General features: G+C 44.8%; 3 protein-coding genes across 3 annotated transcripts; 1 reads left to right on the top strand and 2 right to left on the bottom strand.

Moving 5' to 3' along the window:
- Positions 1–306: 306 nt before the first annotated feature.
- On the top strand, positions 307–7,040 carry ADIPOQ (adiponectin, C1Q and collagen domain containing). Its single transcript, XM_052804724.1, has 3 exons — positions 307–529; positions 4,323–4,542; positions 4,969–7,040. Exons 2-3 carry the CDS (start codon positions 4,329–4,331, stop codon positions 5,493–5,495), a joined length of 741 nt encoding a protein of 246 aa, XP_052660684.1. The 5' UTR covers positions 307–529; positions 4,323–4,328; the 3' UTR covers positions 5,496–7,040.
- A 9,456-nt stretch (positions 7,041–16,496) lies between these two features.
- COPS9 (COP9 signalosome subunit 9) lies at positions 16,497–18,897 on the bottom strand. Its single transcript, XM_052804429.1, has 3 exons — positions 18,698–18,897; positions 18,521–18,593; positions 16,497–16,696 (listed from the first exon to the last, which is right to left on the bottom strand). Exons 1-3 carry the CDS (start codon positions 18,758–18,760, stop codon positions 16,659–16,661), a joined length of 174 nt encoding a protein of 57 aa, XP_052660389.1. The 5' UTR covers positions 18,761–18,897; the 3' UTR covers positions 16,497–16,658.
- A 291-nt stretch (positions 18,898–19,188) lies between these two features.
- On the bottom strand, positions 19,189–22,289 carry OTOS (otospiralin). The gene is made up of 3 exons (XM_052804044.1): positions 22,188–22,289; positions 21,825–21,851; positions 19,189–19,565 (listed from the first exon to the last, which is right to left on the bottom strand). The coding sequence occupies exons 1-3, from the start codon at positions 22,237–22,239 to the stop codon at positions 19,381–19,383; spliced, it is 264 nt and encodes an 87-aa protein (XP_052660004.1). The 5' UTR covers positions 22,240–22,289; the 3' UTR covers positions 19,189–19,380.
- Between the last annotated feature and the right edge of the window lie 701 nt (positions 22,290–22,990).

Here is a 22,990-nt window from a genome sequence, read left to right as displayed (position 1 = left end):
TTCTTTGGTGCAGCAGCAGCCTCCAGGCAGGAACGGCTCTTGCTGTTAAAAGAAGCCAAAACTTCTCACACAGCAATTCATTTACTAACACATTGAAAAAAAACCATTTGAGTGTGTTACTGCAAGGCTGTAGACACACTTTCTCCATCAGCTGCCAACAACATTTCCCAATTTACACAGAGCAGCGGCTTGTGCTGTACAAGCCCTGCCCTGGACAAGCAGGCTTTCGCATGGACTTCTCCAGCAAACCATTGCTCCTTCAGTTCCTGTCAAATTCCCAAACCCATCTTTTCCCTGTTAAGGCTAAAGCTATCCCAGTGTGACCGGATTATATAAGCGGTCCAAAACTTAAGTGATGGCCAGGAAAAATTAATGGGAAAACCCAACTTTTAGGTCAGCATGCGCAATAGCAAATGGAAAATGCAGTGTCTGAGCTGACAGCTCCCCATGCCCTTAGGGACAGAGATGTGGTAGCCGGACTTCATTTCTAAAGAGACTGCAGCAAGCCAACTAGGACTCAAAGCAGCTGGTAAGCATGATTTTTTTTTTTTTTTACTCTTACTAAGTTCAGGATTTTCTCTTCTTTTGGGCTGAATCAGGCAGACAGACTTTTCTGTTTGCAAGGAGTTTCCTTTCTTAGAGTTATTCTCAGAATAGCCAGCGAGTGTTTTAAACCAAGAATAACCGATGTCCCTTAGATTCATACTCCCGTTTTTGGAAACACTATTTAGAGATCAAAACTCCTAAATCAAAAGTAGTCAGGAACAACAGTAAAAAACCACATGGCTATAACAGTGGGTACCGTACTGGCACCTTTTGATTCACCTCTTTCCTCGAAGACTCCTGGGAAGATTGGGTTTGCCCCAAATCTCCCTGAATCGTATCAGCTCCTTGCCAGAAACCTGCACCACCCAGATTTAAGGTGTGAGTCCCCTGGAACAAGTCACTGCTGGAAGCTCAGCAAAAACTATGCTACAAATAATTACAGAAAGAAAAAAGATCAACATAAGCCAAACCCCTGGTTAATAACCTTTGAAGAAAATACTAGAGTTGGAAAACAGATGGATTTTTTGTTTTGTTTTGTGCAAAAAGGTGTGGGTTTTTTAAAAAAAAAATTACACTATATATAAAAAATACCATATATATATATATAATTATATATATATATAAATACCCAAAATATATATACACTAATATTTATATAGTGTTATGTGTAATTTAAAATTCTGAATCATGGTTTGAATCACTGTGTGGCATTTATGAATGGCTTTGTTCTTATGGATGATGTGCTGATTTCTGCTGATAAATGAATAAGCTTCATATAAAGCACATGAGCTTTTAATAGAGTAGCTGCCAAGGAAATAACTGAAAGCCACCAAGAGTAGTACTTAGTTCATCTATTACTTGTCCAAAAGGTACAACTGACATTCAAATTAGGAGATTATTTCATGTTACACTGCTGAGCATCAGATGGAAAGACAAAAAGAAATGGGAAAGATATAGAAAAGGGATATAATACCTAAACCAGAGTTTAAACTCAGAGCTAGCAGACATAGCTTAAAACTTTCCCTTTGTAAGACATACTTGTGCCAGAGAAATTACTTTGTTTCTCAAACAAGCACACCACCTGTGCTTGAGTCAAACTGTAGCAATAGAAATCGTTTTCTATTGGCATATCACAACACTTTTCTTATGAGAAAGGAGAAAACTAGATTGTGTTACATACCTGCAGTGAAGAGCCACCCAGGGATGCTGTGGGACAGGCATCGCTTCGAGCCCGTCAGAGCAAGCTGGACAGTCATCTGCCAGGAAAGCTCCCTGCTTTGGGCTGCCTCAAATTTGCACCGCTTTTGACCGTAAAGGAGGGTTTTATTTTGCACCAGCAGAAGACCTGGCTCTGGGGCACACGTCACTAAAATTTTAATGATATTTGAGTTCTAGGCAGCATATGAGAAAGTGGAACTAACCGCAACAAAATCACCAAAACACAGCTCAAGAAATGCAATTTTGAGGCAGATTTTTATTGAACACTAGCATGTTTTCACGCAGTTAGATGTCCCCAGAAAGCCTGTGCTGATTTTGAAGGGGTGCATGCATGTAGCCAAGCCAGAGGGGACCCAGGCAGGGGGACAGGGGTCCCTCCACTTAGTGTCATCCACTGGGGCATGGCAAAGTGGCCGTGTCACAGCGTGCCCAAATACGCACACCCTCGCTTGCCAGACCAAGCCACTATTAGGATTTATAGACATCCGTTTAACTTGACCACCCTAGTTCACGGACAATCACTACATCCCTTGTTGCAAAGGGGCATTTCGCTTCCCAAAGCGCAGAGATGCAGGAACGCTGCCTGAGGTTCAGGCTGCGGTCGCTGGACCCCATGACACCCTCAGCCCCAAAACTGCCTCAGAGCCCGCGCCCCAGCCCCATCGCAGCGTGTCGCGCGGCTGCTGGATTGCTGGAGCCCGGCAGGGCGGGCACAGTCTTAGGAGTTCCCTGATTTTATGTGTTAGGTACTGCCCACCGAAGTCATTAAGCAGAGCTTTGAAGTTTTCTTCAAAGCCCTCCAAACATCCTACAAAAACTGAAATCATGGTAACCTCTTTGTTATTGTCGTGGTTTAACCCCAGCTAGGAACTAAGCACCACACAGCCGCTCGCTCGCTCCCCCCGCAGTGGGATGGGGGAAGAGAATGGGAAGGGTAAAAGTGAGGAAACTCATGGGTTGAGATAAGAACAGTTTAAAAATTGAAATAAAATAAAATAGTAATAATAATAATTGTAATGAAAAGGAAAATAACAAAGAGAGAAAAATAAAACCCAAGAAAGACAAGCGATGCAAATGAAAACAATTGCCCACCACCAACTGACTGATGCCCAGCCGGTCCCCGAGCAGCGGCCCCCCAGCCAACCTTCCCCCTAGTTTTATTGTTGAGCATGACGTCATGTGGTCTGGAATATCCCTTGGGTCAGTTGGGGTCGGCTGTCCGGGCTGTGTCCCCTCCCGACTGCTTGTACCCCCCAGCCTGCTCGCTGGTGGGGTGGGATGAGAAGTAGAAAAGGCCTTGGCTCTGTGTAAGCACTGCTCAGCAGTAACGAAAACATCCCTGAATTATCAACAGTTTCCAGCCCAAATCCAAAACATAGCCCCATACTACCTACTGTGACGAAAATTAACTCTATCCCAGCCAAAACCAGCACATTTATTTAGCTTCCTTTGAAGCAACTACGTGAGAGCTAATAAGACATTATTTAAAATTACATTTAAATAGCTTGCCTAGGAAAATCAACCCTGCAAAGGAATTGCTCTGAAATATTATTTTTCTTGGAAATTACAGAGCTAAGGGACTCTAATGGCCATGCTGCTATTCACGTTTTATTGCCTATTATGCCACTTACGAACCTCATAACAGGATACCTTTATTGTTCCAGGGTAGAATCTCTGCCCGGTGAGCAAAATCACACAACAATAGTAGTTTTAAAATATCTGTTTCCCAAAAGCCTGACCCAAAGCCCACCAAGGTCCCACTGATTTCTGCGAGCATCAGAACAAACCCTCAGGCTGGCCATAGGGTGTCACCACTGACCTGGTTCTGGGGAGTAGCACTAATTGCTCTGACTAGCAAAGCAACTAGGTTAAAGAAAAATATGACCCTACGGTGCCTAAACACTGTGCAACTTGTCTTCCCATAATCAAAAAACAGAATTTGGGTAGAAAAAAACTGGTATCATAATTTCATATGGTCGCTTGGAAGAGATGGAAAGCCTGGCTGTAGTTTTTGTTCACATTAGATACACCCAGGTTAGCATGCTATATGCGCAGTGATAAACCACCTGCTCAGCTTAAAGGCTTTTGAGGTTTTGAGACAGGCTCTGTCAGACCCATATTTTCAATCAGCTGCTCACTCAGCCAGGCAGAAGTCAGAGCATATCATGGCTAATTGAGTAGATCTTTGCGAAGAAATCGGCCACAGACACCCTGGCATCTGCCGTGCTCGGTCCCAAGCTACGTCTGTGCCCGTGCAAAGAGCCTGTGAGTGCCAGGGGAGTAACTCTGGTGTTTGCTCATCTCCACACTGGATATGAGGTCCACGCTGCTCCCGGGGGCCCCATCCCAGCTTGGCTCATGGAGCTCACGCCAGCACCACGCTGGATGCAGAGGGGCCCTTGGGGCAAGCGGAATTGCTTTCCTTCAGATATGTTAATTCAAATTTTAGTCTTCTGTGACTCTCCATTACAGAGGGGTGGGGGTTTTGTTCAATTCCCCGCCCCTGCTCTCCCCCCACCCTTAACCTTTGAAGTTAACAAAGTGATTGTCCACACCAGGAACCGATGATGAGGGGCCCAACAGGCTTTCTCCTTTGCTTACTGCTGCTGGTGACTCCCCATTGCACAGAGGTGGCTGCCCAGGACCTCCAGCCCGACCCCAAAACACCATGTGCCAACTGGATGGGAGGAGCGCCTGGCTATCCCGGCCACAACGGGCTCCCCGGCCGGGATGGAAAAGACGGAAAAGATGGACTAAAGGGAGAGAAAGGAGAGGAAGGTTGGTGAGGAACAGGGGGTATGTCAGTGCTGGAGCCTGTGGGGAGCCCCAGCCCCCAGGCCCAGCCCTGGTAGGTCTCATGTCTGGTGGGTCCATGCCTGATCTTTTTCCAGATGACTTTTGAATATCTCCAGGGATAGAGATTCCACAACCCAAGTCAAAGAGTTTGGTCTGGTGGTTGGTTTTCCAATTAATGATGTTTTTTCTGACATGCTGCTCTTGGCAGCTCTGCATACAGCCAGGAGGGTGAGCGGGCTTTCTACTTGCTGACTCAGCTTATGGGGGGTGTTGAGGCCATCCAGCCTTTCCTCAGCTCCATGCTGCTGAGCAGATCCTCATACCACAGCCCCCTCTGTGTTTTGGGCCGGTGGGTAGCAGCTGCCGGCACAGTGCAAAACCAACACCCATCCCTACTCTGTCCCCCAGGTATGCAAGGTCCCAAAGGTGACCGAGGCGAAATAGGAGTCCCAGGGCAGGAAGGGCCAAGAGGATTTCCTGGATACCCAGGGCAGAAGGGGGAGAAGGGTGAAGGTGCCTTCGTCTACCGCTCTGCCTTCAGCGTGGGGCTGACGGAACGAGCCCCCCACCCCAACGTCCCCATCCGCTTCAGCAAGATCTTCTACAATGAGCAGAGCCACTACGATGCCAGCACCGGCAAGTTCCTCTGCAGCATCCCCGGCATGTACTATTTTGCCTACCACCTGACGGTCTACCTGACGGATGTCAAGGTCAGCCTCTACAAGAAAGACAAGGCAGTGATCTTCACCTACGACCAGTTCCAGAAGAACAACGTTGACCAAGCAAGCGGCTCCGTCTTACTGCACCTCAGCACTGGGGATGAGGTCTGGCTTCAGGTGTACGGGGAGGGGGACAACAACGGCGTCTACGCTGACAACATCAACGATTCCACTTTCATGGGCTTCCTCCTGTACCCAGACCTGGATGTCCATTAAAGCAGGGGGTGCTGCGTGGGAAAGGATGAGGTGGCTTAACCCCAGACAGCATCCTGGGGCACTGGCGCTATAGCTCTACCGTATTTACCAGAAAATTGCCTTTTGCGGAGGCAACGATTGCCAAGGGTGGACCCTGTCTCCTGTGAAATCAGTGACGTTATACAGGAGTGACTTCCATGGGACCAAGAGTTCACTCCTACCTCTGCTCTTGCTCTCCTCATGGAAACCTGGGCCCAAAGTCAAACACCACTCCTGCCACATCATTAAAGAGTAACTCTCAAGATGGCCTAACCCGCTTTTAAATTTAAAAGAGGTAAGAGAAAAATTGGTTACATTTAAATATCATATTCTAAATTTCCCTTTTTTAACCACCTAAATTAATTTAAATCAATGGTACACATTTTAGCCAGCATTTTAAAATTTGAGTAGAAGAGGGAGAAGACTATTCACGAAAGCCATCTCTGCTCTTGTTTTCAGCTGGAACAGATGGCTCCATTTTTTCCATCATAACTCCCTGTCTTATTAGGGCCTTTGACTTCCACCCATGCTTTGTTGTCTCCCTTCTTTAGCCCAGATCTTTGAATATATTCAGATTATTAACTTTCATTTATTTTAATCCTTTGATTTTTCCTTTTATGTTTATCCCCTATCATTATCTCTAATGTAGACAGCATGCTTGTTTAGGGCAGGGATCTTCTCTTTTGATTTATCTGAAAAGCCATATGAACACCGGTGAGGCCACACAACAAAAGCAGCCCATTGACCTTGTGGCTTTGGGGGTCCCAAGGTGATCACAGATGTGTTGGCCGCACAGTTGTGATGCTCAGCAATGACAGCAGCTCCCCTGCAAACACCGTGCCTGACTGGGGAGCAGAAGGTCCCTCAAGGCTCCTGGGCAGCGGGGACCTCGGGGTGGAGGTGTCCCTTCCCAAATCACTCACCTGACAATGGCAGTGATGGCATGAGTACTTGTTCAGTCGAGAGGCCGCCAGCATGCGGCACACGAGCAGCATCTTCCATCTGCAAGCTGGCAAGATCCTGTCCCATCTCCCCTCTTAATAGCTCCCAAGTGCAGTCAGAAGTTGAGATCTAGCAACCGTGTTTCTACTTTTCCACACCATAAGTGTGCCATAAGCAATGGTTTGCACACCAGCTGGGCAGAGCTTCAGGTGGGGGTGCAACCTCCCGTGTTGAGTGGGCTCCTGGGATGAACATCCCCAGGACCTGCCCCAGCTCTCGGCAAGGTTACCTTAATGGGGGAAGAGTATTAAGGCTGGGATTAGTAGCAATCCCATCAAACTGCTCTCCAAGGAGCTTGCTTGACTTTCAGCTAAAAGAGGATTTGATGGTTTCTCAGATACGTCCAAAGAAGACTCCCATTAAGCTTCAGAACAAGCTAACACAAATCAGAGCTAATGTGTTATTACAAGCACAAAACAGCATTAAGAGCTTCAACTGAAATTACTTCCAACAGCAGCATTTTCTACACTCCAGTGAATTACCACATTACAAATAATAACAACAATAAAAAACTCTTAATGAGAATGCTCCCACATTTTTGTATGCGTCGTTGGGAAGGATTTGAAGAAAGGGACATTCTCCTAGCCTCACCAGGCAGTCCAGGAAAATATAGATATATTTTTCCAGCAAGGTGGGGGCACCCTGGACTGGCACACACAGGAACACCCCTCTTTTGCTTTCCCAAGAAACTGCCCACCCTCTCGCTTTCATCAAGGCTTCAGCATCTCACCACCTCACACTCTATTGCCTCCTTTTTGGATAACAAGAGCTCTGGTTTCCAGATTGTTTCCCCAAAACCACTGTGCCTGAATTCACCCTGACTGGCCAGCCAGAGATTGGGCCTCCACTGGCCCAGGAGACTTCGAGCAGACTAGATTTAGCAAGGGCCAAACTGATGCTCAACCTGACCATGCTGAATTCAGAGAGCTGGGAAAAACCCTGCTCCTATTGTGTAAATTAATGGGAAGGGAAAGAAAAAAGGGAAAAGAAAAAAAAACCCCACCAAACCAAAAACCTAATCCAGAAACAAAAGGAGATTTAAAAATGCAGCAGTTGCTGGATCAAATGGCATAAGAGGCTTAAATTGAAAGGAGCAAGTTAGAGCTTTTGCAGTGTTTTTTTCAAATATTTTCAGATGGATTTTCTGAAGGCAGGGAAAATTGAAACAACCAAAGTGCTAAGAGCCATTTGGGATAAACACTAGTAGAAAATACTAATTTAAAGACTAGTTCCCAAGAGGCAGCCAAAACAAATTATTCGTTTCCTTGCTGCCATGCAGCAGGAGCAAATATGCTTACAGTTTTATCCTGTACACCATGGCTTTTCAAACTGCCACGCACGTCTGATGCTGTGTGCTTTAGGCCAGGGCAGAACCCCTGATTTCTTAGCACCCCTTGCAACTGCCCCATCACCAGCATGATCCATATCAATGTGATGTCCAACCAGGCCAACAGCATCTCCCACCTCAAGTCACCACGGCTGTAGTGCAAGAAATACTTCGTGTGTTAGAAACTCAGAGACTGGGGCCATGCTGGCCCTTATGGGAAAGTCTTGTTGAATCCCAGATGCTTGCTTGCCCTCCACATCATCCCACACCCCACTCAGGATGCTCGCAGGTGCCATCAGACCTTGGCGGCAGATGACCAGCCACCCAGGAGAGGCCCAGGGTCACCACTGACTCCTGGTCGGCCTCCTGGCCACCGTGGCAGCAGGATGGCAGAGGGCTACACGAAGGACCAAAACAAGCCCCACAACAGAGACCCAGCCTGGAAGTCCTTGTTTCAAAGCCCGGCTCTGGTTTTGGTCCTGGGTCTTCCCCTGCCCCAGCTGTCAGGGTGGGGGTGCTCAGGGCTGTCACCTAATACTGCAGTCACTGCTATATTCATATATGAGAAGAATATGTCTTATATGTGCGCACATGCACATTATCACAGACCACGAGGTAACAAAGCTCCACAAGAATGCTGCGTATTAGTACATAAGGTCTTCTATCTTATTTAATCATTAAACATATAGCCTCTTTATCACCCTGTAAATGGCTTTTCCAAACTCTCCTGTGAGCAGCAACCTCACGCGCAGACACCTGCCTCCTCGCACGCTGCGTGGGAACATGGAAACCAGGGTCACGGGGGGTTGCAGCGCTCCGCTCCCCTGGAGCAGCAAGCAGGGGTTCAGCACCAGAGGTGTTTGCGGACTCTGGCTCCAGCCCAGGGAGCTGCAGGGCTGACACCTTGCTGTCAGGGCAGGAGTCAGGCTGCTTGCTGAGGGGTGTATTTGTTTCACCAAAAATAGATACAGAAAAACAGGAACATGGCTTCCCTCAAAAGCACCCTAGTTCCTCAGTCGATGGGTTGATGAGGCACCCCATGCTCTCTCCCTGAGGGGGCTGGCATGGGGACCTCATTTCTGTTCCTTCCCACACGCTCCCACCGGTGCACAACACAGCACGCTGTCCTCAACTTGCAGCAGGTCTCTCATCTAAATACGATGAGCATGCAACCTCTCCCAAACCCTGCCCAACACTCCAAACACAACCCTGGCAAGTAATATGTAAAATATGTGCGATGACGAGCACAAGTACTGTTGCCTCTGTAAGCAGCAAGGATGCATAAAGGAGGGGGCTGCCTGGTTCATGCAGGATCTGCCTTTAAGAGTATTTGCACATGCAGCAACGCAGGGCAGGGCTGCGACAGGGCAGGAGAGCAGCAAAGCAGCTCTGCTGCAAGCCCCCTCTCTTCCCAAAGCACAGTAGGGACTTCTGTCTTTATAGGACATTTTCAAACACACTTTAAAGGGTTAAACCTCAGGGTTTGAATCCCAGGCTGAAAACCTGGTCAAGCAGAGATTTCCTGCTTGAGAATAGCACACCCTTTCTAGGCTGTCTGTTTTATCAAGAAAGAAACCCCTGTAAACACAGTAAGACAAAGCACTTGGGAAAAGTTTTGAAGGAAGCCATTAAGGCACCGCTGTTCTGTGTATTGGCTTTTCCCCCTTCTCACAGCCATAAATATTGAAATGTGGCTTCACCACGAGACTCACCCTCCAGGCTGTGAGTGCGGAGACTATCTTCCTCCCAGCTCCCCACTCGGACAAGGATGCTTCACACAGGGTGCCTGCATCACTCATGCATGTCCTAGACAGGCACCTTCGAAAACCAGCAAACAACAGACTAGTGCCCCAGTTAGTGCAGCCCAGTCAGCAGGCTGTGAATGAGGCGAGGCCCTGCTGCAAGGAAATAGGTGTCAAAGCCCTCACTTTAGGGATTTGGACTGTTTTGTGAAGTCTTTACCTCAAGTCTCTGTAAGATTCTTGCTCTACAGTGCTCAGCTAGAGACATACACACTTACCTCCTTAGCAGGCACCAAATCCCAGTTTAAGCCACCACCCACCCAGAAAGTCATTTTGCACCCCCAGGAGTAGCAATCAGCCCCCTCCCAGCTCTCCCCTAAGGCAAATGCTCCCAACAGAGGCTCACCCCGTCCGCAAAGCAAGCACAGATACAGGGCAGGGCAGGCAGAGAAACCCCCTGGTTTCAGCAAACACACCTCTGCCCCACTGCAGCCAGGGTTGAGCCCTTAAGCTGCCCTTAGCACCTCTGTTACTACCTCCAGAGGCTGCCAAGCCCCTCCAGGTGTCTGCATGTGAAGTCTCAAGGTGCCAAAAATGTCCCGACAAGCTTCAGGAGCAGCAACTGAGCGTGACCAGCAATTACCCCGCCAGGCTACAAGCCCCTGGGGAGTTCTTTTAGCCCAGGAACCACCTGAATCCCTGCACGTGGTATGGATATCAGACCTCCACCTCCCTGGCTTTGCCGTGGCGGGGCACATAGCCAGGGTGGCGGCAGTAGCCCAAGGGCAGGGAGCTGCAGGGCACCATGCTGGCCTTGTGCTGCTTTTAGGGGAGAGCTGCAAATAGGGTTTAGGAGGGTAGTGAGGTCCTGGGGGACAAGGTCAGGGGAGTTCCTAATGAATCCAGCCTTTTTCCATTACTGAGTTGCTGTGGTTTTACTCTCCTTCCACGCTTCATAAACCTATGGGATGGGAAAACCTGGCCAAAATAGGCACATATCCAAGGCCTGGACTGGCTCCTAAGGATTGCACAATGCTTTGAACATACAATTATCTTGTAACAAAAGAGCCAAGAATGACACTGACATGGTGAAAGGGCACAGAATCACCTGCTCTCCAACAAATGTAAATGTTTTACTTTGGGTTTTTTTAATCAATCCTGAAAACAGATGCCTAGTACAAAGTTAGGTCTCGCTATTTACCGCCTCTCTAGCTGTTGCAGATTTAAATGGATGGCTTTCCCTTTAGAAACTAATGTACTGCTGCAGGTACACAACGGGATGCCTCTGGGCATAAACATTGCCAGCAGCTCCTATTAGATAGCAACAAATATGATGAAGACACCAAGAATGAGGTCTCCTTTGCCACTTCGTAATTAGGGCAGGTTATAAAGAGAGCACTCGGCTCCTTTGATCCTGACAGCTGTGTTTGAATCTTCCCTCCCTGTACTGCTGCTCCGAAAAAGACAGCAGGAAGGCAGCATGCTCTCTTGAAGGCAGAAAGCAACAACACTCCCCAATGAAAGATTTAAGTCACTGCACTAACGATTAGGGAGAAATAACGTGGCTACAGCTAGAGAGGCTGGCCAGTCTCATCCAGCAGGGAAACCACCTGTGAAAGCATCCGTGGCCCTTTTAAACACAATTATAGGCTGATCCTAATTGTGCCTTAACCCCATGTAATCATTTGTGCTAGTAATTAATTGGAATACAAACAGCAGCTGCACTAAACCATGAAGAGCTACAAGAAAGAGAAAAATTGCTTGCAAGATTTGTATCATATTTATTTGTGAAGTATAAACTCGCTAGAGGCTTTTCGGCATGGAAGAAGGCAAAGGGATTAGGATAAAGTCCTAGGTTTAGCTAATCAGCCGTTGTACTTCCATGCAGGAAATATCATCAGATTTGAAGTTTACCCTTTGAAATACTCTGGAGGAAACCAATCCTGAGCATACCCAGGCTGGGAGCAAGGCTGTCACATGTTTTTATGATGTTTGTACTAGACATAGGTACCCGATGGAAAGACTCAATCTGCCGTGGGATTGTAAATCATTGTAAACCCACCCTCAGCTCATCCTTAGACTCATCCCAGAAGACCAGCCCAGCATAACACCATTGCTCTTTGAGGACAGCTGTGTGACCTCCTTACATGCAGGTGCAGTTTGTCACGCTCGAGCCAATCCACGGGGAAGGAAAGGTTTATTCCCAATGAAACAGAAGCATTAAATGTCAAAATCCATTTCTTCCTGTGTGGCATATCAGAGGATTCCTACCCACAGGGCAATCTCTAGGATCCCTCCCATAAAGCAGCACAGCTTTACAGAGAGGCATCAGGGAGGGAGGCAGAGCAGGAGATCCCAGTTGAAGCCCCTCTCTAAATCCCTTAGAGTCAGGCAGGGAAGGACAGGGATATGAAGCAACTCACCCAGCTCCCTCCGATCCTCTGGGCATCTGTGAAAACACGGTGCTCTGCCCAAAGGAGTCAGGACAGCACAGCTTCTTCGCTGCCTAGACAGGGGTTTCTAGAGAAGCTATTCTAGTTCTGTAACATGTTTTGGTTAGTCTTTTAAGGCCAAAGTGGATTTGTCATCCCAGACGAGGTATAACACAGAGAAGGGAGATTCCCACACCACAGTACCTGTATCACAGCGAGGCAGAGGCAACTTCAAAACAGTAGGAGACCAAAAGACCACAGCAGCACGTTGCTCAGCAAGTTTTATTGGGAGCTGGGCGTGGGAGCACACTTTGAAGCTCTCCAACAGGACAGTCACTGTCTGATGACAGGAGTCCCCTCTGCAAGTGTCCTCACCGAAGCATCCTCAGCTGGACTGGGGGACTCTGAGACTCCCCTGGTGGGGGCAGCCCCTGTCTGTACCAGGGATACTTTGTCACATTCCCTCGATACATATTCCCTTGCTCAGTCACCCACCTCATACCTGACATTCTCAGCTATACCTCTGTTTATTCACAACAACATACAAAATGGAGTCTTTTCTCTCAAGAGGTTTTAAGTTTACATAAGTTCATACACAATTATATAAGGCTTGTACATACATGTCACAGCTACAGAGCAGGTAGTATGAACACAGCAAAAATTAGAGCTGACTAGAAATCTGCTACATGCAAATGGTCTTTTCCATAAACAACACAGAAGTATTCAGCAAAAAATGCCCTATTTGCCAATTTTAAAAACTTAAAGACACTGCTCTGAACTCCCTGTAGTATCTTGAGAAAAAGTTATAATTTGGGTTAGGATTCTGACCCTGCTGCTTGGTAAAGACCAACTGGAACAAATATAAAAGGCAAACTGAAAAAAATATAAATCTGGAAGTAAAAACATGGAAGCAAATCCTTGTCCTCAAAGCCACCCCTGCTGCCAAGGACTGACTTGCATTGTTCCAGTGCTTTTCCAAAAGAGCCCTGATGTGACACTCACATTCCAACCCCATGACTGACAGGGGGACTCACAGAGAACAGGGCTGCACTGCCATCTGCCCAGCAGGTTTTCATGTGCTGAACAACTGCACATTGAGAGCAGGAGGATGCCTGCCAGCTTCCCAACACCCTGGGGAAGCAGGAAGTACTTGATTTATTCATCTAAAATCAATTCCTTCTTTATTGAGGAAAAATACCTTCCACTTCAATTATTGAAGTAAAATATTAAGAAGAAAACCTTTTATTTTAATTCCCTGGAAGTTAACTAAGAAAAAAAAAAATACCACCAAGGAAAACCCACTAATACCACACTAGGTCTGAGCTTGCCTGTTCTTGCTCACATGAAGAGCAGTGGAACACTGGATTCTCCTGCTAACCAGCTAGCCAGCTGAGAAGAGGCACAGCAGAAATATTATGCAGATGACAGTCAGCTTCCTTTAGCATGGTTAACTTTCTCTCTCACAATGACTTGATTATTTTCAGCTCAAAATAGATTGCACTCTTATTCCTAAGAATATACTGTGACAGCTAGCAGTTTCCTGCAAATAGAGAATTGGCCTTGTGAAAGTATCGAAGGGAACGAGCTGACATTTAAGTGTTTTGAAGCTATTCCTTTTCATCTGTGCTGCACAACTGGCTACGCCCTTTCTAAAGCATTTTAGCACTTGGGACCTCATCCTGGCAAAACTCAGGCAGAAGGTCAGCTTTATACATTGCCAGCTGTCCCACTGAAGTCTGTGGGACAATTCATGACACTAACCTCAGTGCCTCCATAGATCTATTCAGACTAGAGCCTTTATTTGGACATTGAAATACTGATCAGTACCCAGCAGCTTATGAAGTGCTGCACATCAGTGTGTGTGCAAAATACTGATAGAACAGCCTCATTCTTTCGCTCAGAAACACCTATTATGAGTAGTGTCAATCTCCACAAAAGGTATCGGAATCAAAACTCAGTAAGTGAAATAGCCAAGGCAGACAAATGACCTTTAAATCAATTTTATTAGAGATTTTGAGATCTTGTGATTATTTCCTGTCAACAGGCTGATTGCCCGCAGACTAATTAGGCTGAAAGTCTTGACAGATAGTAACACAGAAACAATGTGAAGCTGAAGGGCATTTTGTTCTTCATATAAGCCTTTCCATATTAATGTTGTCCCAAAAGGGACCCAAACAAACTACAATTCGTGATGAAAGTTCTTACATATTGACAGCCCTCTTCAGAAAGACGAAGGTATATACACACTTGTGAAGGAGAGAACTTCATACTCCAGATATACGTACCTTTGGTATCATCCCATTCCAACTCTGAAGAATGTTCCTTTCATTTCACTTCATCCCAAGAGAACAAACCCACATCAGGCATCAGATTTAAGTGCAAGCTTAGTTAGCAAGTTGGCAGCTGGGAAGTAATACCAAAGAACCACCTAGTACTCACAGTAGCTACAGCCAGAGTGGCATCAGCTGCACACCAAGGCAGTTCATGAAATTCAGCAGCTTTCTTCATAAGGACTTTTACTAACTCACTTTTACACACCGCATAGAGTAAGTTCCTTCCCTACAGACAGGCATACCATACTTCCCAGGTGCCAGCAGTGCTATTTATGCTGCTTTTTAACATGAAACACTGAGATTCTGGAAAGCTTTACTAAAAGGTGTTAGCTATACCTACCTTGAATGGGTAGCTATATCCTACCAGGATAAAAAACTTTTTTTTAGGCTGTGCTGGACCCATCAGCATTATTTGCCCTCTAGCCAGTTTCATGAAGATAGGTTCCACGTTTTGATCAAGCGAGATGACGTTACAAAACTAGAACTACTCACCATCAGCACTTTCAAACCAACGCTTCACTGAGGTTTTAGGCATCTCTAAAAAGAGAACACCATTCATACCGACAAGCAACTGTTCAAGATGGATTTGTATCACAGAATATACTCCTGCTGCTGTGATCAAACTTAAAGCTCAACTTTCTTAAAACTTAAGGCAGGCAAATGAAAAACAAAGGAAAAGCCTGTACAAAACACCGACAAGGAAGTATTCCAAAACCAAGGTGACCATCTTGAGGAATCTGGACATCAGCAGAAGAAAGTAGCTAAAAGAGCAGAGGAGGAGAGTTGCTTCTAAAATCTATTTCATCTTTTGCACCTGCCCGGAATGCAGCCTCCATTTCCTGGCAGCAGCTCACTTCTCAAAATCTAGTTTGGAGAAAGAACAGCACCAAAGCTAGAAACAGTCCAAACGCAGTTGCTACCACTCAGTCAAAACGTTTACATTGGTTTCAAATGAGGAAAGGTTGAAATCCCTGCCTCTTTAAGCAAAGCAAACACTAAAAAGAAAAAGGAGACTGCCTCATCAAGACCGTTCCTTTAGGGACACGTTGTAATGTCAGACACTAAGCAGAGTAAATGTCAGAATGCTGATTTAACGTACATTGAATGACGAAACAGAAGATGTTGAGAAATCCACAGAAATACCATAAGACGACACCTACATCCTACTGTTTTTATTGTCCTTACATTTTTAAGATCAGGGGCCAGCATACTTACTGTTACATTTATGACTTCCTTTTTTAAGGCAAACCCAAGAAAAAACATGTGAAAAAGTATGAGGCAAGTGTTTCACTCCAGGTGAAATTTAAGTAGAGTGAAGGCTTTAAAGAAAGATCAGTCACAGTATTATTTTTGTGATCAATTTATGGAATACAGACTGCACTTAAGATTAGACAGGATTAAACTCTTGATTCTGAAATAATATACTAAAAACTCACCTGTTCCTTCCATTCTGAGATTCACTTTGGTCACTGAAGGGTGCAAAATCAAACATTTCTAAGATGTTCTGAAAACTTGTGTCAAAATCTGAACTAATATCTAACAGACTGATTCATATACACTATACCTGTGAGTATGAATAATTACATTACCTGCTGTAAGAGAAAAGAATCCTAAAATTATTTTCTTTCTGTAGAGTACAATTTCAAGAATTAAATTATATTTTTAAATCCAAGCATTCCCATGGCCCAGGGCCAGAACATTTCTCTGCTTAAAATATCAAGATAAAATTACTACTTTTTATTCCTGTACTTCCTAAAAATTAAGTACTGATGGTAGTTGAGTATCTATCTTGAAACAGAAGACAACGCACACTCTTCTCAGTGCAACTGGCAAATGAGTCAGACTATTCAGAACAAGCAACTGTCTTAGCCCTAGATAATCCTATATTGTGGGATGAACAAATCTTTTCTAGGCAGCAATATGCCCTGCCATGTATCTTTATATAATATCCAAAATAGTAAATGATTTAATAAAAAAAACATTCTCTAAGGGAGCTCAGAACACAGCAATATCTACTTTCAAAGTACATCCCAGAGAGAGAGGGGGTTTTTTTAGTATTTTATTGAATGAACACATCAGCAAGTAAAATTTAAAGAAAAATCCACACGCAGCTTCCTAGAAATAACAGTCCACAATTCCCTCCTTAGTTATCTTTAACCATCTGGTTTTCATATTCCCCAGGCAGCTTATACAGGTTTTCCCCCCCCTCTGTGATTTTCCTGTCTTGATTATTTTAATAAATAATGGGCACCACAGGCGATCCTAGAGAAAAATCCACATCTCAGCATTGCATAGCTGGACAACTGAGTTCACTGGATGTCATCATCATCAAAGAGATCTTCAAAATCTAGTCAGAAAAATAAGATAATGTAAAATTAACCTTAAAAGTTTCAACTGTTACGTATGTAACATACTCAAGTACGGTTCTTCATTATTTGGATTAAAGACAGAAGTAAAGGTAAATTAAGTGAATAAGAGTTACTGCACCATCAGTTACTAGAAACGTAACATCAGTGTAGGAAAAGACAAAGGCAGGCAGACCCGTGTATATATTCTCTATCATACATCAATTAAACTGCTTCACTTGTACAATACAAGCTTTGCAATTAAATTCATGAATGCAAAGTAAAGCTTCAAAGGAAGAGCTTTTATAAATGCGTTAAATAGCCATCACATTCAGAGTGGATCAACCATGATTCCCAGACTCCAGAACTAAACAAGTACTACTAGCTTTATGCATGCAGCAAGTCTCAGACGTAGACACTTCTGCAGAATTCTGGCTTTAGGTCATAGTATCCAGGTACACGCTTATAAATTTTGCAGACTGACATTCACATTTGCGATTTGCTGTTAAAAATGCCTTCCTTAAAAAACGTTTCATTGTTGTGAAGGTGCTCATAATACTTCTCTCTCAGAAAACTCAACTCACTCAGACTAGTCAAATGTGGCCAGCTAATCACAGCTGTTCTATGCATCTTTGGGAATTACTCTTAACTACTTGGCTTTGCACCTTCTTCATACATTGAGCATAAACTAACAACATAACTGAAAGCAAGTCTTTATTCTTACAGAAGGCAACGTACAAGTGCCATACAATAAAATAAGGATTAATCCTCATTTATAAGAGCCCTAAACTACCAATGGAATACAATACCACAAGCGGGGCTTTGAGCAACCTGGTCTAATGGAAGGTGTCCCTGCCCATGGCAGGGGGGTGCACCTAGATGATCTTTAAGGTCCTTTCCAACCCAAACCATTCTATGACTCTATGAACTTGATGGTAGAACTTTATGGAAATACCTGTTCCTGAATATACTGGCTCCAGCAAAGAGCTAGGTCCCTCCCAACTGTTCAGAGTATATCAAAGCTGAACTTCCTTTTTCTGCTGTACTCTAAGTCTTGACCAATGTGTGAAACCTACTTTATTTCATAATTAATACCAGTTTGTGACATCAACACCACCACAGCAACTAGATTTAATAACATATCTGAAATTCACTGTTGAAATGTCTGAATATACTTCTTAAGAAGCATAAAACCCCCCACCTTAGTAACCAAATCTAAGGTGGCATATATTCTACCCCTAAGTGGCCAGATACATAGCTGTTCTCCTCTAGAAGCAGCTGTATATACCTTATATGCACACACCTGACCTTCAAATGGAGAAAGCATATACAAACCAAAGTTTTATTTTGCTTTGGGTAAATATGCATGCATGCCTTAAGAGAGTAAAGAATTATCTGTAAAGTAGTAACACCCAGAGACAATTTTGTAAAGTTCTGTCCACATTTTTATATGTATTTGCACTGTTTAATATAAGCTATTTGTTACGCAAACAGATCAAGGCATTTTTCCTTGTAGTGATTAACATGCTAAATCGCCTAAAACCTCCAGGAGAGGAGAAACAAGCATTATATCACCCCCAACTGCATCACTTAACACTGAAGCGCTCTTACCGTACCGCTCACTAGAAGCGTGGTCAGGGAGAACTTTAGCGACTACCAGGCACCAGACATGAGATCAGAGAGAAACCGAGCGAGGTTTGTTTTGATAATCTTCAGTTTCTGCAGCTGTTACTTGGCAGGCCCCAGGCGTTACCATCCCCGCCGGGCGGGCAGGCACCGCGGTGACCCCTTACCCCTCCCGACCCCCGAAGCGCGGCGGCCCTTACCGTTAAAGAAGTCGGCGTGCACCGCTTTCTCGTTGGCGGCCAGGTCCATCAGCAGCCCCGTGCTTCCCCCTGCCTGGGAAAGCAGGCGCTGAGAGCGGCCGGGACGCGGCCGGGCAGCACGGCCCTACCACCCCCAACCTCGCAGGTAGGTCCCCCAACACCCCCCCCCCCCCCCACCTCATCAAGATCCACGTAAGGACCGGCTCCCTCAGGAAACATCTCGTCCACCGCCGGCTTCATTGCGACAACCCCGCTCGGCCCCCGCCGCACCACCGCTTCCGGACGCGCAGCGCCTACTTCCGTTACGAGGCCGACCAGCAGGGCGCCGCTCTGCGCGCTTGGCGGTATCGCCTCTCTCTGGTTGCCCTGGGGGGGCGGGCCCCGCCGTTGCCATGGCGAGGAGGGCGGGGTGGCTCCGCCATTTTGCTCACCCCGCCCTCCTCGGCGTGGCAACGGCGGGGCGGGGGCAGGCCCCGGGCCTGACGTGAGGAACATGGCGTCGAGCTAGCCAAGGGGCTGCAAAGGATGAGGCTGTGAATTCTACTGGTGGTCTTTCCAGACACCAAACTGGGTGGGCTGGTATTTAACTACTATACACACAGAGAGTGGTTTCCTGAGTCAAGGCTGAGAGCATTTTTTTGTGTAAAATAACCCTCTCAAAACCGCACAACAGAATCAAGGAGTTTATTGATTTCGCACAAAAGCATAAATTGACAAGACTAATGTAAAGCATGAAACTCTATGCATGACTGCTATGAGTATTAATAAGTAGCTGAGGGGCAGTTCAGGTGCGGTCGCTGGCAGCCATGTATTCACTTACATATCTTGGCACCAGTTTAAGCAAAAAACGAGCAAAGCAGTTAGTGCTTGTGGTTGGGCACATGATAGCCAAGGTGACTCCCAAAAGGAAACTGGGCAAAGAAGGCTCTGGCCATTTCATCGATCCTGTCGTAGGCTCCCACGGTCCGGAAATACTCCACATAGGACCAGAAATCGTTGGATGAGAAGGGCCAGTATGGCAAGGCTACAGATTCCTGGTAGAGATCTAAAAAAAATAAAAAAAATAAAAAATATTGCAGATTACTATAATACAAAGCATTTTTGTTGAAAGCTTGGGCCTGGGAGCCAACATGGTTTGGGGTTGTGGGTTCCCTTGGGGGGTTTGTGGGCTCCCCCAGCAGCAGAGAGGCAGGCAGAGCCATTTCCCCCTCTCCGTGCCCCTGCTCTGCAGAAGAGGAAGCCAGTATTCTCTGCTCCGGTTGCACCAGGAATGACAGAGTGGGACAAGATGGAGAGCAGGAATGAAGGGACACCATCAGCATTTGGGGAAATTCAAGAATTCATTGGGCTGCTTTAATTTCTAGAAGGCTGCTGGTTATTTAAAAGCAAGGAGCAATTGCAATTGAATGCTATTTTTCCTCATTCCACACCATTTCCTCTGCCCCATATAAAAATATAAAGAATAAGGTGCCATCATCTATGCTGTGCCCATGCAGCTGCCCGCTCTGCCCGCAAGCTCCTGGCAGTAGAGCCAGGGGAAAGGGCCATGCAGTTGCCCCCTCGCTATCCCAGCATCAAGGCAGCTCAGCTGAGTACAGCAGAAACCAGAGGTGCAGGATCCACCCCGGGGTCCCAGGGACTGGGTCTGTGCTACCCTGACATTGCCTGGGACCACAGAGTTGTGCCTCATCTCAGCAGGCCATAGGAAACAGGCTAAGGAAACGGAGAGGAAAGGCATTGCCACTTGGAAGACAGCTGCTGCATTTGTGCCTGCTCTAGGAATACCTGAGAAAATATGAAGTACTCATTGAAACAAGATTTCAAATTCAGCAGGAAAATGAAAACAAAATCAATTCTGAAAATGCAGGAGCTTGACCACCCTTGGGCCCAAATCTGGGCAAACAGAGAAGCATATATAAAATGTTAACACTCGCTGAGACCACAGTTACAAATGTCTTTCTGTGCAGCAAAACTAAACCCAGTATTTTGATTTGATTTAAAGCCCATTTAAATAGATGGGAGCCATTCCACTCACCAGGCTCAGCTTGGGACCAGGATCTTTAGTGGGAATTAAGAGCCTTCAACAATCCTATTGTCAGACCTTGATTTTACAGAGTAAAGTTTGCAGCGCACAGGCACAGATGGCATATAACAAATCAAATGAACCAGCCAAATGCTGTCTGCAGAGGAGAATTCACTGTTTATACCAGCTGACCTTAGATTCACTTTGCAGTCTGCTGTTTGGCCCAGTGTGAAAGAAAACCATAATTGTTGGTAATGAGAGCAACATGTTACTGCCTGAACAATGTTTTATTTTTAGATTGACACATGCTCTCCTGACTGTCCAAGAGGTTGCTGCAGAAATATTTGCTGTGCACAAATACAATAGCACCCTTAAACTTGTGAAAACAGAGATGATACATACAAAAGATTTTAGAGCCATAAGGAAATATAATGGAGCATAGGGAAAAATGTTTTGAATTAAAGGTAATCATAATAGCCCTTATTTTGTATATATATTTCTATTTTCCATATCTGTTATAATACTCTCTCTGCATATTTGTATCTGTGCACTTGGGATGCTGCTGGCTATCCTGCTCGTTATACTGAGATGTACACCAGCAATAGCAGTACTTTGTTGTTGCAGATACTTCTATGCAACTTTGTTTTCAGAAAGAATTCTGTCTGAAAACACCAAAGAGAGGTTAACTAATATAATCATCAGTAAGCCAGTGTAAACATCATTAGGATGTTGAGGAGTTTTTTAATCAAAGGCAAACACTAATCCAATGGGCTAATCATGCAAAGTGACACAAACCACAGGGTAGCTGTGCTAAGGGATTTATTCCAACATTTCTTTAATTGGATTTGTGGCAATTTGTAAATTTTAAGCGTTTTGTCGTGCATGTCAGTATTTCTTGCCCATAACCAGACAGACATATAGTATTAGTGTTCAGGACAGACAAAATTCTCAGATGTCTAATATGTTTTTAAGTCTGGTGCTTTCCAATTACAATTTTGTACAACAGAATTAGTGATTTGACCATAACCCCTTTTCTTTTTAAGACTGAAAGTATATTAGCTCTATTATTAGACATTAATTTGTCAGCTTTTAATAAATTTCTTTAAATTTCAAAAAAGTCACTCTTCTTTCTCCACCAGAACTAGAGGAAAGCCCTTCCACAGCCCACTGCAGTTAGTAAGTGTCCTGCCAAAATCACTGCTGGGGATCAGGTCTGGGAGTTACAAATGACTCTTTTAATTGTTAGTGATACAAAGAAAAGAAAAAGACATTAAGAATTACCATCTCCATCCTGGATTGATCGGGCATCTGCAAATAAAGAGGAAACTCATCGGTACCAGCTCCCACACAGAAGGACTTTCTGTTAATAAAAGGTTTGCTGTGTAGCCAGAAGCTGGCAAGTTCTTTAATGCATATGTAGGACCCTCTGTATAGCCAAACGTTTTTTTGTTTCTCGAACAGCTGAATAAGGAATTCCCCATTTGCAGTCCCTCAGTGCTACAAACCAAATACTCTCAACAGCCAGAGCAGTTGCAATTAATACACAAGCAATATCTGATACTAAATAGAAGATACTGTTTTAGTAACAAAATATTTCTGGCAGCTTGAAAAAATAAATGAGAATAAATTCATCAGTAATCTTACCTGTTAGCATGTTCATCAGCACACAGAAGAAAAACAAGACAATAAATGTCATCTTTTCTGCAAGATACTGCTTGTGTTTCTGAAAAATAATCTGTACAGCTGAGGATTATTATGAGATTAATAATTATGCAAAGTCTATTATTTCTTCTTTTATTTGAAGAATATGTTCCAAAACAGATTCTAATTATTAATTTAGGCATAACAAGATCCAATTACATTTTCTTACAGTTTCTGAACTGCAACACAGAGTATTAAAAGTACCACAGTCCTGAAGTGTGTACTGATATTTTATTTATAGGTGGCATAAATCCAAAAGGCTCCTCTGAACTGACATGAAATTAAGTGTCTTTGGAAATGTTTCGTTTTGTGGTTAATTTAATTTCACTTTAGAAATTACCTCTCTCTCTCTCTCCTTTTCTTCTTCTCGCAGTAGTAAAGGTCTGTAGCTCTGAGTCAGCTACAGAACTCCAAAAGGATTTCTATTGCTGTAAAATAGCAGCGCTGTTTAAGAAAGGGTTGGGGGAAAAGGAGAGAAACGTCACCAAGTTACTACACCAATCTGATTTTGTCGCCTTCAAGTAGAGATATTTTAACTGCTCACATTTGCATTATATTTCAGCACTGTCCATGGAAGAAACAGTAGACGGTTTCTGAGAGGAAATCAGAATCAACTTTGGCAATAATACTTTTGTATTTTGAAGATGGAGGGAGAAAATCCAGAAACAAATTCAGTGATTATTACCTTTACTGCCCTCCTGATTGTCTGTCTTTCTACCGCTTTAGAAAAATAGATTTTAAATGTT

The sequence above is a fragment of the Harpia harpyja genome, chromosome 12, assembly GCF_026419915.1.
Source record: "Harpia harpyja isolate bHarHar1 chromosome 12, bHarHar1 primary haplotype, whole genome shotgun sequence".
Taxonomy (NCBI): domain Eukaryota; kingdom Metazoa; phylum Chordata; class Aves; order Accipitriformes; family Accipitridae; genus Harpia; species Harpia harpyja.
This window is presented reverse-complemented; position numbering and strand designations above follow the sequence as displayed.